The sequence below is a fragment of the Mercurialis annua genome, linkage group LG5, assembly GCF_937616625.2.
Source record: "Mercurialis annua linkage group LG5, ddMerAnnu1.2, whole genome shotgun sequence".
In the NCBI taxonomy this organism is placed as follows: Eukaryota; Viridiplantae; Streptophyta; class Magnoliopsida; order Malpighiales; family Euphorbiaceae; genus Mercurialis; species Mercurialis annua.
The window spans coordinates 776,720-791,633 of record NC_065574.1 but is presented as its reverse complement, the minus strand read 5'-3'; the positions used below and the strand labels follow the sequence as shown (position 1 = coordinate 791,633).

At 36.8% G+C, this 14,914-nt stretch overlaps 4 protein-coding genes across 4 annotated transcripts; 2 read left to right on the top strand and 2 right to left on the bottom strand.

The window, feature by feature from the left end:
* Positions 1 to 27: 27 nt before the first annotated feature.
* LOC126680640 (uncharacterized) lies at positions 28 to 3,901 on the top strand. Its single transcript, XM_050375787.1, has 2 exons — positions 28 to 813; positions 860 to 3,901. Exons 1-2 carry the CDS (start codon positions 28 to 30, stop codon positions 3,899 to 3,901), a joined length of 3,828 nt encoding a protein of 1,275 aa, XP_050231744.1.
* A 156-nt stretch (positions 3,902 to 4,057) lies between these two features.
* On the top strand, positions 4,058 to 4,891 carry LOC126679775 (protein MNN4). The gene has a single exon (XM_050374753.2). It carries the CDS (start codon positions 4,116 to 4,118, stop codon positions 4,713 to 4,715), a length of 600 nt encoding a protein of 199 aa, XP_050230710.1. The 5' UTR covers positions 4,058 to 4,115; the 3' UTR covers positions 4,716 to 4,891.
* Positions 4,892 to 5,321: 430 nt separating this feature from the next.
* On the bottom strand, positions 5,322 to 7,921 carry LOC126680164 (putative pentatricopeptide repeat-containing protein At2g01510). The gene has a single exon (XM_050375220.2). It carries the CDS (start codon positions 7,852 to 7,854, stop codon positions 5,389 to 5,391), a length of 2,466 nt encoding a protein of 821 aa, XP_050231177.1. The 5' UTR covers positions 7,855 to 7,921; the 3' UTR covers positions 5,322 to 5,388.
* Positions 7,922 to 10,253: 2,332 nt separating this feature from the next.
* LOC126682429 (sialyltransferase-like protein 1) lies at positions 10,254 to 14,847 on the bottom strand. The gene is made up of 11 exons (XM_050378116.2): positions 14,641 to 14,847; positions 14,468 to 14,544; positions 14,197 to 14,283; positions 14,039 to 14,116; positions 13,862 to 13,953; positions 13,557 to 13,758; positions 13,092 to 13,182; positions 12,414 to 12,472; positions 11,666 to 11,814; positions 11,191 to 11,272; positions 10,254 to 11,080 (listed from the first exon to the last, which is right to left on the bottom strand). Exons 1-11 carry the CDS (start codon positions 14,753 to 14,755, stop codon positions 10,715 to 10,717), a joined length of 1,398 nt encoding a protein of 465 aa, XP_050234073.1. The 5' UTR covers positions 14,756 to 14,847; the 3' UTR covers positions 10,254 to 10,714.
* Positions 14,848 to 14,914: the final 67 nt, after the last annotated feature.

The following is a 14,914-nucleotide window of genomic DNA, read 5'->3' as shown; positions in this document are numbered from 1 at the left end:
GAGTTTTAAAGGATGTGATGGGGTACGATGAATGTTTTACAATTGATAGTGTTCGAAAAAAAAGGTGGGTTAGCTTTCTTTTGGAAAAAAGAATTCGAGGTTACTGTCAATGATTCTTGTGATAACTATATTGATATGATTGTGAAAGGGCCGGAGGGAGGTTCTTGGAGACTTACTGGTTTTTATGGATTTCCAGGGAGGTGGAGAAGAAGGGAGTCTTGGAACTTAATTCATAATTTGAGCTTGAGTTGTTCGCTTCCGTGGTGCATTATTGGTGATTTTAACGACATTGTTTCTCATAATGATAAACAAGGTGGGGCAGCTCACCCAAATTGGTTGGTGAATGGGTTTAAAGATACTGTTAGCATGTGTGGATTGGAGGAGGTAGATGTTTCGGGTTATAAGTATACATGGGCGAGGGATTGCGCTGGCTTGGGGAAAATAGAAGAACGTTTGGATAGGGATCTGGTAACTCGTGATTGGCTTGATCAGTACCCAGAAGCAGTGTTGGTAAATCAAGAGTTGTCTACGTCTGACCACCTTCCTATTTTGCTGTGGTTTAAGAAAATGGAAGTAGCTACTGTTCACAAAAAGTTCAGGTTTAATAATGTATGGTTGGGGAAGAAAGATTGCAAGGATGTTGTGGGTTTTACTTGGCATGGTCTGTTGGGGGCGAGCTTACCTGAAAAGCTGAAAGAAACAGAAAAATCACTTAGAAGCTGGGCGGGAGTTACAGGTCCAAACTACAGAAGAAGGTTAGATGGGTTGCGGAAAAAGATGGGTGAGTTTCAGCGAAGAACTGATGCGTGGGGAGTGCAGTATTTTGCAAATTTGTCGAAGGAATATCATGATCTGTTAGGGGAAGAAGAAGTTTATTGGAAACAGCGCTCAAAATGTTTCTGGTTATCGGAAGGACACCAGATATTTTCATAATCATGCTTCGACAAGGAAGAGGAATAACCGAGTGTCAAGGCTGAAAGATGAAGCAGGTATTTGGAGAACATCAAAACAGGAGGTGGATGACATAATTCGGAGGTATTTTTCCGAGTTATTTTCTGATTTTAATTCAGAAAATATTGATTTTATTGATGTTAATCCGAGAGTCTCTAGTACAGACAATGAGCGATTGTTGGCTCCTATTTCTGCTGTGGAAGTTAGAAAAGCAGTCTTTAGCATGCATAACGATAAATCTCCGGGTCCTGACGGATTTAATCCCGCATTTTATAAGTCTCACTGGGGTGTTGTGGGGGATGATGTAGTCAAGCTATGTAGAGATTTCTTTGCTAATGGTTTTTTTGGTGATGACCTTAATAATACAGCTCTTGTTTTGATACCAAAAGTTAGCAAACCGGAAGTTGCTACTGATCTAAGACCCATTGCTCTGTGTAATGTGGTTTATAAAGTTATTTCTAAAGTGCTGACTAATCGAATGAAAAAATTGATGCCTAAAATAATATCAGAAAATCAAAGTGCTTTTGTTGAAAATCGTTTGATTACTGATAATTTTCTTATCGCGTATGAGATTGGGCATTATTTGAGATGCAAAAGGAGAGGAAAAAATGGTATGGCGGCGCTTAAAATAGACATGAGTAAAGCATATGATAGAGTTAGATGGGATTTTGTGGAATTTATGCTTAAAAAATTCGGCTTTTGTGATGAATGGGTAAAAATGAGTATGTTCTGTATTTCGTCAGTGACCTATACGAGTATAGGCGATTGTACTAGTATGGATCCGATTATTCCTAGTCGAGGTTTGAGGCAAGGAGACCCACTTTCTCCTTATTTATTTATTATATGTGCGGAAGGGCTTAGCCTTTTACTTTCTCATGAGGAAGTTGCAGGCAATTTACATGGTGCGGTTATTTGTAGAGGAGCTCCATCTATTAGTCATTTGTTCTTTGCAGATGATTGTTTTTTATTTTTTCGGGCTTCGTTGGAGGAAATGAATGTGGTGAAACGGGTGTTGGATAATTATGAAAAGCTATCGGGTCAGAAGGTCAATTTTAATAAGTCAAATATCATGTACAGTGCCAATGTTGAGAGGGAGGATAGAGTACGCATCAATTCGGTGATGAATGTGGCGGAGACGTCGGATAGTAATAAATACTTGGGGCTTCCTTCGTTAGTTGGACGGAATAAGAACCAAATTCTTGCATTTATTCGAGATAGAGTTTGGAGTAAAGTGAAGGGTTGGAACTCAAAATTCTTATCTCGAGGAGGAAAGGAGGTTTTGATTAAAACGGTAGCACAATCAATGCCGAATTATGTGATGAATGTTTTTTTGATTCCGCTTCGCTTATGTAATGAACTAGAAAGAATGCTAAACTCGTTTTGGTGGGGTAGAGATCAAACAACAAAAAAAGGAATTAGTTGGGCAAGATGGGAGAAGTTGTGTATCCCGAAAAAATATGGGGGTATTGGATTTAAAAGAGTTCGAGAATTCAATTTAGCTATACTATCACGGCAAGCTTGGCGTTTGCTAACCGTTGAGGATAATCTGATGGTCAAGCTCTTTAAAGCTAAATACTTCCCAAATTCGACGTTCTTAGAGGCGGAATTGGGAGCTAACCCAAGTTACGTGTGGCGAAGTATATTTGAGTGTAAACCGGTTCTTAAGAAAGGAGCGAGGGTGAGAGTGGGTAATGGTGAGAAGACGCTCATTTGGAGCAGTCCTTGGGTGAATGGTAGTTCAGGAATTATCACCACCCCAATGCCGAGCAATCTATGTGATGCGAAAGTTAACAGTTTGATGGAAATAGGAGGAAGCACATGGGACGTGGGGCTGGTAAAAGATGTTTTTAATGAAGGTGATGCTGAGAATATCTTATCTATTCCTTTGAGCAGTAGGAATATCCCTGATGGTTGGAGATGGATGTTCGAAAAGAAAGGAAACTTTATAGTAAGGAGTTGCTATAGGGCTCTTGGCGTTGAGCATGAGGAGTTATCTGATTCCTTGTGGAGTCGTATTTGGAAAATTCCAGTGCCTCTTCATGTTAGCAACTTCATTTGGCGTACGTGTTCCGGTTTTTTGCCGACATCCGATGCCCTTGCAAGGAGAAGAGTGTATGTTAATGAGCAGTGTGCAATTTGTAGTGCAGGGGTTGATAGACCTGATCATATTTTCTATGGTTGCCATGTAGCGGCTGTTTGTTGGCAGAGAATGAAGGTGCCGCTGTTCCCAGTGGATGGTTCTTTTCTCAGTTGGGTTGCGAGCTGGTTTGAGGAGTTGAGGGAGGAGGATGTCGCGTTCGTTGCCATGATCTGTTGGCAGATTTGGTTAAATAGGAATGCTGCCGTTTGGCGTCAGAAGTTAGGAACAGTGGACTCTATATTTCACCAAGCTTGTTCACAACTTGCAGCTTGGAGGGTTTCACGTATTTCAGCTGGGAGTTTGAAGTCAGCGGTTCAGCTTCAAGGTGATGGTCGGGATAGATGGAAACCGCCGGAGGAAGGGTGGCTGAAGGCAAATGTAGACGCTGCGGTATTCTCGGGTAATGTTGGAGCAGGTGTAGGCGTAGTGGTCCGTGACTGGAAGGGGGCAGTGATTCAAGCGTTGCAGGTGAGATTCCAGGGATGCTATTCCCCGAGAGTGGCGGAATTGATTGGTATTCGTGAAGCACTGAGTTGGCTTAAAGATTTCAACAATGTGATTATCGAGTCGGACGCGATGGAGGTGATTTTAGAGCTTCGTAATCCGAGTCTTATCGATTCGGATATCTTAGTAGAGGATTGCTTGAGTTTAAAGAAGCAGTTATGTAATGTTTTGTTTATTTTCGTGAGACATTCTGCGAATCAGGCAGCGCATAATTTAGCGCAATTTGCCAGTTCCATTTCAGGACATCAGGAGTGGTTCTGTCACTTTCCTGAATACCTCACAAATGTAACTGCTTTGGATTATTAATGATTATTCCATTTGATTTTCAAAAGAAAAAAGATTAAGGTTTTTTTTTGTCAAAGTATAAAAAAGAATTAAAATGTCTACTACTAATGCCAAAACCGGACATTTTGACCCATAACCCTAACCCAACTAGCAGCTACCATATAAATAGTACAAACACAATATCATTACGGTTTAGGGTTTCAAATCCCCGAACAGCTGCAATAACCTCTAAACAATGGCCTGCACAATAGATTTCCGCCGTCTCGACGAAGGATTCGGCGGCAAAACCTACAAGCGCAAACGCGAATCCCAATCCCAATCAATCACCGCATCCCAAAATGAACAAAACGACGCCGCATCAATGGAAATCGACGCCTTCCCGCCATCAGCAAAACGATCGGCCGTATCATCATCAGAAAATCCAGACAAACCAGTGTACGGCAAGCCGACATACGACGGAGTAATAGCCGGAAAAGAATCAGGCCGCAAATGGAAGCAAGTCCGAACTCAACGCGCCTCCGCGAAGCACGTGAGCATAAAAGGCACGAGTCTCGAGGAGCGAGTGATGCAGAAGGAGATCAAGAAAGCGTACAGGGAAAGAATGAATGAGTTGAAGGATGAGATTAAGAAGAATAAGCAAGAGAAGAGGAAAAAAAGAGAGGAGCGGGAGAAGAAGAAGAAGGAGAATATATTGAGATCTGGTACTAAGTTGCAGATTATTTCTAACCCTAAAACTTTGAAGAAGATTGCTAAGAGTAAAGATAGGAAGCTGCTTAAGGTTGTGTCTGATGATCTTGTTAACAGAAACAAGAAGAAGATTGATATTCAGAATTAGGGTTTGTTCTTGTTTTCATTTGAGTAATCCTTAATTTCTGTAAGAGTTTTAAGATTTTGGCTTTAATTTATTGTGAGAGTATTTTCCATGTTTTCTTAACCTAATTTGATTGGATTTCTCATGTATCAGGCAAAATGTTGCAATCTATCAATATAATTTAGAAATGTATTATTGAATTAGTGGGAATACAAACTATTTCTTCATTTTCTTAAAGAGTTCCAAGATTTTGGTGTTTAAATTTAGGGTCCTTCTTTTGCTTCTTTTTTTCGATTTAAGCATATATATCTCGATCTTTCATTTTATGACATATATAGTTTTAAGTGTTTGTGACCTCGATTTCACATTGCGAAAAACGATATTATTTTTACGGAAAATAATGCATAAAACGCAAACTTGATTATAGGATAATTTTTTTGAAAAAGTTGGAGATGGTGGGATGTTTTACAGATTATGCTTAAATTGAAGAAAAATCAGAAAGATAAAACAATTACCCTTAGTTTTATAAAGAAAGCATTTTCAATTTGCTTTTAACCTACATTTGGTTGAATTTTTCATCTATCAAGCAAAAAGTATGCTAGAATTTAGTGAAAATGATTTCTATCAATATAATTCAGAAGTGTGCTATTGAATTGATGTTATTAAAATCAAGTTTTTTTATAGCAGAATGACTTCATTACCAGTAATCCTTACAAGAGCAGAAGCCATCTTTAAAATGATGAAATCTACTTGAATCCCTAACTGTAATTTCCCTTCCGACAATTTTGGATATCACCTTGATTGCAGCATGGCAATCCGTACAGGCTCGTAAGTTTTTCATAACCAGTATAGGTGATCCTGCCGGAGTACTGATCAGTGCAAAAGCAATTGCCAACCTTTCGCTGTGATATTTAAGTGATTCAATCTTGAGGTCTTCATCTACATTGTGAAGATTACAGCTTGAATCAGGCACATATCCTTCTTTCTCCATTCGTTCTGATAACATATCTATTTCGTGTAAAATTTCTTTCATTTGTGGATGACACTTATCATTTGCTGAGAAAACATGGACCTTGTGCTTAATTTCGACCCAACTATAAGCCGGAAGTTTCTTGAGTCCGCGCTCTCTCATTGCCTTCTTTATCTTCCCTACATTATCCCACTGACCTGCGGCAGACAGGATATTCGACATTGCAATATATGGCGCAGCATTCCTAAGCACATCCATGTTGAAGAGTTGGTTTGCGGCTCTCTCAGCCAAGTCGTGATTCTTATGAATCCTACACGAGTTCAATACCGATGACCACATTATCTCATCGGGTTCGAAAGGCATTTCAGCTATCAAATTCTCCGCCTCCTGAAATCGTCCGCTCCTACATAGCATATCAACCATAGAAGCAAAATGTTCTCTCTTTCGAACAACTTTATAGACTTTAGTCATGGTGTTGAAATATTGCAATCCTTCTTCAACTAGTCCACAGTAGCTGCAAGCTGATAAGACACCGAGGAAGCTAACTGAATCCGGTTGATAACCTGAACGAATCATCTCATCGAATGATTTACGAGTGGCGTCACCATCCCCGTTCTGAGCGTATGCTGAGATTAACGCGTTCCAAGAGATTGTGTTCCTTTCTGGCATCTCTTTAAATGTTTTAATTGCCTCTTTTATGGACCCACATTTTGCATACATGTCCACGAGTGCACACCCGGAATATACGTTTGAGATAAAACCCGATCTTATCAAACTTGAGTGTATCTGTTTCCCCAGTGATATTGAAGCTAAACTTGCTGAGGCTTTCAAGACACTCGCAAAAGTAGCCTGGTCAGCACTTGTGTTGGCTCTACGCATCTCGTTGAACAGTCTTAGACCTTCTTCGAAAAGTCCAAACTGAATATTCGCAGAAATCATGGCGGTCCATGGAACGGTGCTTTTACTGCTCAATTTGATAAATAACCTTTCGGCTTCATCAAATCTTCCACATTTTGCATACATGTCAACCAAAGAATTCGCCACCAGAACTTCTAAATCAGCTGTTGTCACAATGGCTTGGGAATGAAGTTGCTGACCTAGTCTCAAATCTAACGTATTTGCTGCTATACTCAACATGGTTGCAAAAGGGAAATTTCTCCTATCAAATTTTGTGAATTGTAACTCATAGAACAGATTAATAGATTTATCATAATCTCCAATCCATGAATAAGCAGTGATCATCACATTGTAAGAAACGCCATCCAACTCGGGCATTGTATAAAAAACCTTATTAGCATCATTTACACAATCGTGCTTCGAGTAAAAATCAAGCAATGCATTCCCCACAAAGACATTCGAAGAAAGATCCGTCTTCACAGCATAACCATGAACCTGTTGCCCCAATGTTATGTCATCTAAACCAATACAAGCGCATAAAACAGCCTGAAAGGTAAAATCCGAAGGTTTAAACCCTAGACTTTGCATCTCCATGAAAAGATTTATCGACTCATCATTCAATCCTTCTTTTCCGTATCCTGTTATCAACGTATTATAAGTGACAGAGTCCCTTTCACTCATTTCCTCAAATACCCGACAAGCCAAATCTAAGCGATGCATTTTACAATAAGAATCAATCAATGAGTTGCAAATTATAATAGCCGAATCATGCCCCAATTTAACAGCAAAGGAATGAACTTGAAACAATTCTTTCGCCATTTTCGGGTCATTACATCCTGACAATAGAGTAGCAAATGTCACATAATCACCCTTCACAGCATCCCTATTCATATGAGCTAAAAGCTCAAAAGCTTTACTAAATTGATCAAACTGACAGTACCCACCAATCAAAATTGTCCAAGTCACAGCAGTTCGATCAACCATGCCATCAAAAAGCTCTCTAGCAATAGAAAGATTACCCTCCTTAACATAACCCGACATCATCATATTAATTGAGACGGTATTTCTGTGAGACATTTGATCGAACAGGTGGCGTGCTTCCGATAATCGGCCACTTTGAAGAAGGATTTTGACCTGGTTATTGGAGCGAGATATGTTTGGGTCGAAACCCGTTTTAATGATTCGGGCATCGATACAAATTTGGGCATTTAGGCGTGAGATTTTTGGAGATTGAGAGGATGCTACTGATAAAAAAGTTAGGGTTCTAAGCGAAATTCTTCTGTATGGTAATTGCATATGAGCTGTTATTATATGATATAGCCGTTAATTAACCGCGCAGTTTCAAATTTAAAGAGCAGGCCAGTTTTGCAAGAAAGGGCTCATAAAGAAAAATATTTCTTTTAAAAGGTAATCATAACAATTTACCAACTTTATATTTTTTTTCAGTTAAATCATGTTTTTTAGATTTTATCATAAAAATACCCTAATTTTTATTTTTTATTTTTCAAATTCATACAAAATATTGAGATGACACTCATTCATTAATGCAATTTGTTGTGGTGGAGGTCATTTTTGGCTACCACCTCAGCAAATTATGACTTTGTGTATGGATTTAAAAAAGGGAAAAGGGTCATCCATGCCCCTAAGGTTTGTCTACAGGATCAAGTGAGCCCTTAACGTCCGGAAAGGTTCAAATATGCCCCTAACGTCTTAAAAAGTGAACAACAAGGCCCTAATTTTGACTTATAAGTGAGACGTTGGGGGCATGGTTGTCAAAATTAGGGGCTTGGTTGTTCAATTTTTAAGACTTTAGGGGCATATTTGAACCTTTCCGAACGTTGAGGGCTTACTTGATCCTCGAGTCAAACGTTAGGGGCATAAATGACCCTTTTCCCTTTAAAAAAATAATGAAAGTTGATGTATTTTTATGATAAATTTTTAAAGACATGATTAAATTGAAAAAACGTGTAAAGTTGATAAAATTTTATAATATTACCCCTTATTTAAAAGAACGGTTAATGTCATAAAAATTCACCAACTTTACACGTTTTCTCATTTTAATCATGCCGTTTAAAAATTGTCATTTTCATACACCAACCACTTTTTTTAAATCGATACACCGTTCAGAAATCCGTTAAAAATCATTAATTTAGTGACTGAATGATGACATGTCACAACGAATCGGATAGTGACATCATGGTTTTTCTTTTAAGAAAAAGAAAGAGCTCATGATTTTTCCCTTTTTCTCACTTTTTGTGTTTGCACTGTCATTTTTTTTAGGAAAATGAAACCAAAAAGCATAGCAAAAAAGATTTCAATTTTTTTATAGCTAATTTCTCTTTTTACAACTCAAAAAAATACATGAGTATGAAAATATTAATTTTAAAAGGGAAAAGGGTCATTTATGCCCCTAACGTTTGCCTCAAGGATCAAGCAAGCCCTCAACGTTTAGAAAGGTTCAAATACGCCCCCAACGTCTTAAAAAGTGAACAACCAGGCCCCCATTTTGACTTATAAATGAAACGATGGGGGCCTGATTGTCAAAATTGGAGGGCTTGATTGTTTATTTTTCAAGACGTTGGGGGCATATTTGAACCTTTCCGGACGTTGAGGGCTTGCTTGATCCTATAGGCAAACCTTAAGGGCATAAATGACCCTTTTCCCATTTTAAAATGAATAACCAAATCGAGAAATTCGGTTCAAAACGATTTGAAAATATTAATTTTTCATATTTTTAATCGGTTTTGAATATATAAATATTTTAGCTCACTTTTGATACAAACAAAATTTTAAAATTAAACCGAATCAAAAACTAATTGAACCGACTAGTTCAATTTTATTTTAAAATATTTTTTTTATATATAAAATTAATTTGAGTATGATTTACACAATTTGAACCAAATGCATACTCTGTCTACAATACATATTTTGTTGTTGTCTTGGAATAACAAATAAATTTTTTAAAATTCATGAGTGTTTAGTCATGTAACTTATGTGCATTATTTATTAGAGTTCATGATAGTGCCCTATTTAACAAAGAGAATTAAAATCATATTATAAGCTAGATAGTTTATATTTTGGTTTGATACGTCACCTAGAAGACTTCCTTTTATAAGCATTACCATATTGGAAGAAACTATACTTTTCTTAATGTTTATTTTTGTAGTGATAAATTTTTTTATAAGATTGAGGTGAGATTAATAAAGACTCATACTACAATATTGAAGGAATTATATATGAGTGTAAATGAAAAGGCAGCAGATAAAAGGAAGGCAGAATAAAATTCTTAAGAAAAAAAATGAATGATATATTGTGTATGATTTTTTTTCCATTGCTACGAATATATATATTTATAGTAATCATAAAAATCATATTTAATTTTTATTTTAAACCCAATAAAAACAATTACATCAATAGAAGAAAAAATTATTAAATTTTAAATGCGCTCCTCAAATTGGAACATGAAAATTTTCTTAGAACTTTTAGTTTGGACTGTTAAAAAGAAAGATTAAACTAAGACTTTTTTTTTTTACATAATCGGTGTTTAATCATAAAAATTTATTGGTAGCATACTTGGAATTTCAAATCGAACAACCAAAAAAGAATAAAAAATCCGAGAGCAAGACTTAATAAAATGATAAACGAAAATCAGACGGTTTTAAGAGCATTAGTGAATAGACAAACAGCAAAGAGAATTTCCAACTGCAATTATAGTTTATGATAGTATGAAATCAAGTTCAATAATTCAAAAAATGATCAGAATATTAAACAACAATGACAACCTTGGCACGTGAAAACCAATAACATTACCATCCCCCAGCTAGATACAACATTCCTACAGTTTCCAGCAATATAATGCTACAGTGGGTTCTAAATTCTAGGACTATCTAATGGAACAGTTGATTAATAATTAATCACTTTGTTTAACTGATTGAATATCGGCTGCAGATTTAAGATTCCTCGAAGAAACCAATCTTCAACGGAAATTTCATGTCAACTCGATAGAGCCAGCAGAATTCTGCTGCTTGCAACCAACTTAAGGACGAAACTAAAGAGACGCAACAATGCAACTAGCAGTTCATACCTTGAGAATTCCAGAAAATGCCTCACATATATCAGATTATCCAATTTATCACCATCCATTTTCAGCTACATATTATACGGGATGCCTCACACACACCAGATCATCCAATTTATTGCCGTCCATTTTGTAGAGAGAGACACCTTCCATCTGGACAAAGTGATCGCGCGCTTCCTTTCTTAGATTCTCAAATGGCAAGACCTCCCATTTGTTGTAATTTGAAAACTTCCTGATATCACTCATGTCGGAAGAGCCAGAGATGGGTCCATTGCTGTTAGGGTCTACATTTCCCCATACCTTGCAACTCCCGAACTGTTCCGGCCCCTGACTCCTCTTTAAGCGCAAAGCGGCTTTATGAGCTTTGCTTATCATTTCTCGACTCGGCACATCTGACCAGTCCTGTTTCCTCTGTGCTCTCATGGGAGAATGAATCCTAATAACCTGAAAGTATATGCCATAAAACACAGTCGACATTTATATCTTACAACAAAAATAATTGGAAGAATCGGATATTGCATAATCATTTAGCAATTGTAGAAATGTATTCATACACCAAGGCATTCTAGAAGCTGATAATATGCACGTCCTTGCAGTGGATTGTGCCCTTTCCTGGGAGTAGAGAAGTATCTTGTCCTACAAGAAGTATCACGACAGAAATTAGAAGAAACCAGTGGACATGTCCCCTTTTAAAAGCCTAAAGTTTAATTAGAAAGAAAATAACTATGACAATTTTAAGCAATGGAGATGAAGCCACATCATCGTTTTGGAATGATGCATATATAAAGAAAGGAAAGAACATAATTACACGAGAATATTTCAAATAACTTATATTTTCGATATTCTAGAACTCACGTTTGTACTCACTCATAAGAAAAACATCATAGTCATAGATGAAAATCGACAAAGATAAAAGTAAAGGGCTACAACATGAGCACAATACTTGCACGGATATGCAAGAACATACAGTAACATATTGATAAAGAACAAGTAACAAATATAAACCAAAAACTTCAAAATTATATTTACCATTCAGTATAGCCGGGATCAACTGTAAATCCATATATGTCAACAATGTCACACATGGAAAGAGCTAGTTCAATAGATTTCATTCCTGTTCCCTTAGCACCTCTGCGTAGCACAATTCCTTGGAAGAGATAAACAGGATTTGGAATACTCTGTAATACAAATATTACAATGCCATAGATGCATTAAAGAAAGGTTAGTAATGTGAAAGCTACATTCTCACACCAAAAATAATACTATTACCCTGAAAACTCCTTATGCCATAGTGTTTATGAGGAAATAAAAACGTAAGAACTCCAAACCTAAACTATTTAGTACTCAACGAAATAAGGAAATTTTTAAATATTCCTAACCAAAATTAAATTTCTCATGAAAAAGTTCCTGAATAATGTTAAACCCAGCTAAAAAAAAAAAAGAACTCTAAACTTCCTAGAAAATTTGTTATACAAGAAAGTCCTGAATTCAAATTAAGGATTAAATCTCTACTCTGGTTTTCCTTGACCAGATCAGTTAGGTTATGCAATCAGATTACGAAAAGCAAAAACAGAAAAAATTACATAGCAACACAATGGTAGAGCTGGTATTTATTTGATAGACTTGCAAAGCACGCTTAGATCATGCATTTTTTCCGATGTGTGATAACAAGTTTAAACAATTAAGCATGAGAGCTGACTTTATTTCAGACAGTTCCCACACTTCAACTATTCAGATTGTATAGAAATGACAAACCCTATTAGGATATAACACATACCTTTATCATTGCATTGAAGTCTCTGTGCGTCACACTTTTGATTATCAGTACCTCATCAGCTACAGCAGAAAAAAAAAATAGCATTGCCTTCAAGATTATAGAGCAAAATTGTGGCAAACATGCAACTATGCTTAGCAGGCGATGCAAAATCCAAGAAAACATTACTGGAAAAGAGATGAACCTGAATAGATTGGTTACTAATAGTTTCACTAGTAGCATCTTAAGACAAGCTAAAACCAGATTCAACCGACCCTTTTCTTCTGTTCCACTCTCCCTTACAAGTGAAAAAGAAAGCTCTTCATGCTATCCTAGACAGTTAGGAAAATACTTCAGACTGTGTTCTACAAAATACTTGCTTCAGTGGATTAATTGAATTAATAACCCTAAACTATGTCCTTCCTTCGCAAAATTACAGCACAGGGCTAGGAACAAATGTTTTCATTATATGCAGAAAAAGCATAACTACATCAGTGGCCCAAATATTATTTCCTTCCATATAGAAGCTCTCTACTGTGTCAACATGTCAAAAACAATGTCTTCATCAGTATTTTTGTCCCAAAACATGATAAGAAATAGAATTCATCTGCACCTATTGAACTTTGTTCGTTTTGAGAAAAATACAGGCTGCATAAACAGCTAATAACAGTTTCAGTTGCAGTAGTAAAGAGAACAACTTACTGGAACCATTGAGAATCTTGACCATATTACGAGCCGCACCCCGAACAACAAGGCGGAAATCCCTTTTTAGCCCAACATGCTTGGCGTATTTCTACATAGTAAATCAGAAAGGCAAGATCAGCACACAAAATTACTTAGACTACACCTACCAAAGGGAAAAGAAGTGAAGAACGCCACAAAATGGCTCACAATGTAACATTGAAGAAACAGAATAACCAAAAGACTACATAAAATATGGTTGCAATTCAGATGTCAATTGTCAAGTCAGCAAATAAAATAAAATTTCAAAAGGACGAGATTTTAGAAGCTACACATCCCTTAAGGGCAGCTAAATAATATAATTGAGAGAAAAAAAAAGTTAAGGCAGTCATGCCAGGGCCTAAGGTGGGGTCTTCTGCGACAAGAGAATGAAAGAAAGGGTAATTTACACTCATGTTTGCATTAACTACTATTTTCCCATTCTACCTCATTCACCGGGGCTTCATTGTCTCGTATAACAGCATCGTGACTATCAATCTCTTCTCCCAACTCTGTCTTTAGCAAATCTCCTGAGTTACCAACAACCGCACATGTTTTAAATTGCCGGGGTCGGAAAGGGGGTTTTGCTGGTAGAATCAAATTAAGATGTTCCTCACAAAGAGTTTTATTGTAGCATTTATCAGCTCCCCTGCAACCAGAAGAAAAGAAGGAAAATAAGATTTTATAAAATTCAAAAAAATTCCAGTAATATCACAGAATTCATAACAAAAAAAAAGGAAAACATATCATACAATTGAGCAATCCTTTTTGCTGCATAATCTAACCAACCATCAGGCCGAGCATCAAGGTATTCCCTTGTCAACACTGTAGTCATGTTACGATACTGCACTTCTAAAGACATTAGAATGTGTCATTTCCATAAAAGATAAGACCCTAATCAAATAGATTAACAACAAACACGCCCTAACCTGTTCCCACAATAGAATAGCATCACAAACATCATATTGATATTCCAACGGCTCAAAAACTTTGAATTGTGCGTTGTACTGAAACATAGTAATAAAAAAAAGCGAACAATCAGAAGTCGAAAAAAACTGTTAAACATGAATATAAGAGATGAGCAGACCCAAGTGCTGTTAGTGCCTGGAGGAAACTTAAGAATCAGCTTGCAGTGGTCGATAATATGAGCTGTCAAACCGAGCCCTCTGTTCGCCTACATTTTAAAGCATCTAGCAACTATTTAGCATAGAATTCCAATTCATACATCCTTATAAAACAAACCTCAAAAAAGCAGGACCAATTACACTACAATTAATCGTTCTATACTTACAATTCCAGTTTAAAATCAATTATAAGATCTAAATAAAACTGATGAACGAAATGAAACACTAACTAACCACACATTGCTGAACAGAAGATTGGAAATCTGATAAAGTACGGATTTCTTCTCTGTAGAGATCTGAGCCTCGACCGCCTGCATGAAAAATTACATAAGTAAAACAAAACATTAGAAAGAAAAAAAAGATAGGGTTTCTGTCAAATCGGAAAATAAAAATGAAATGACGGTCACCTGAGAAGGAGGATTGGATAGCGAAAACGACAAGGGACAATAAAACGGCAATGCAAAGTAAGTGAGTAACTGCTGGTCTTCTGTTAGCACTGTTTGTGTTCTTGTGAGCTCTCATCTTCTTCACCTAATTACTTCACTGTCTTTAGCGACCAGAAACAAAGCTCGTCAAATCAAGGAGAAAACATAAATGAAGAAGAAAGCGCAGACGACGTCGTTTGCTATCATTAAACGCACCGTCTTGAATCTTGATGTACTGTATTGAAGAAGTAAGTTA

Bases quoted from the DNA above. Each gene is read 5' to 3' on its own strand.
- LOC126680640 (XM_050375787.1), top strand. From the start codon at position 28: ATGAATGTTTTACAATTGATAGTGTTCGAAAAAAAAGGTGGGTTAGCT. The intron at 814-859 runs GTGCAGTATTTT...ATGATCTGTTAG, and splicing joins GAAGAACTGATGCGTGGGGA to GGGAAGAAGAAGTTTATTGG.
- LOC126679775 (XM_050374753.2), top strand. From the start codon at position 4,116: ATGGCCTGCACAATAGATTTCCGCCGTCTCGACGAAGGATTCGGCGGC.
- LOC126680164 (XM_050375220.2), bottom strand. From the start codon at position 7,854: ATGCAATTACCATACAGAAGAATTTCGCTTAGAACCCTAACTTTTTTA.
- LOC126682429 (XM_050378116.2), bottom strand. From the start codon at position 14,755: ATGAGAGCTCACAAGAACACAAACAGTGCTAACAGAAGACCAGCAGTT. The intron at 14,284-14,467 runs GTTAGTTAGTGT...TTTAAAATGTAG, and splicing joins CTTCTGTTCAGCAATGTGTG to GCGAACAGAGGGCTCGGTTT. The intron at 11,815-12,413 runs GTATGTGTTATA...TTTGTATTACAG, and splicing joins ACTTCAATGCAATGATAAAG to AGTATTCCAAATCCTGTTTA.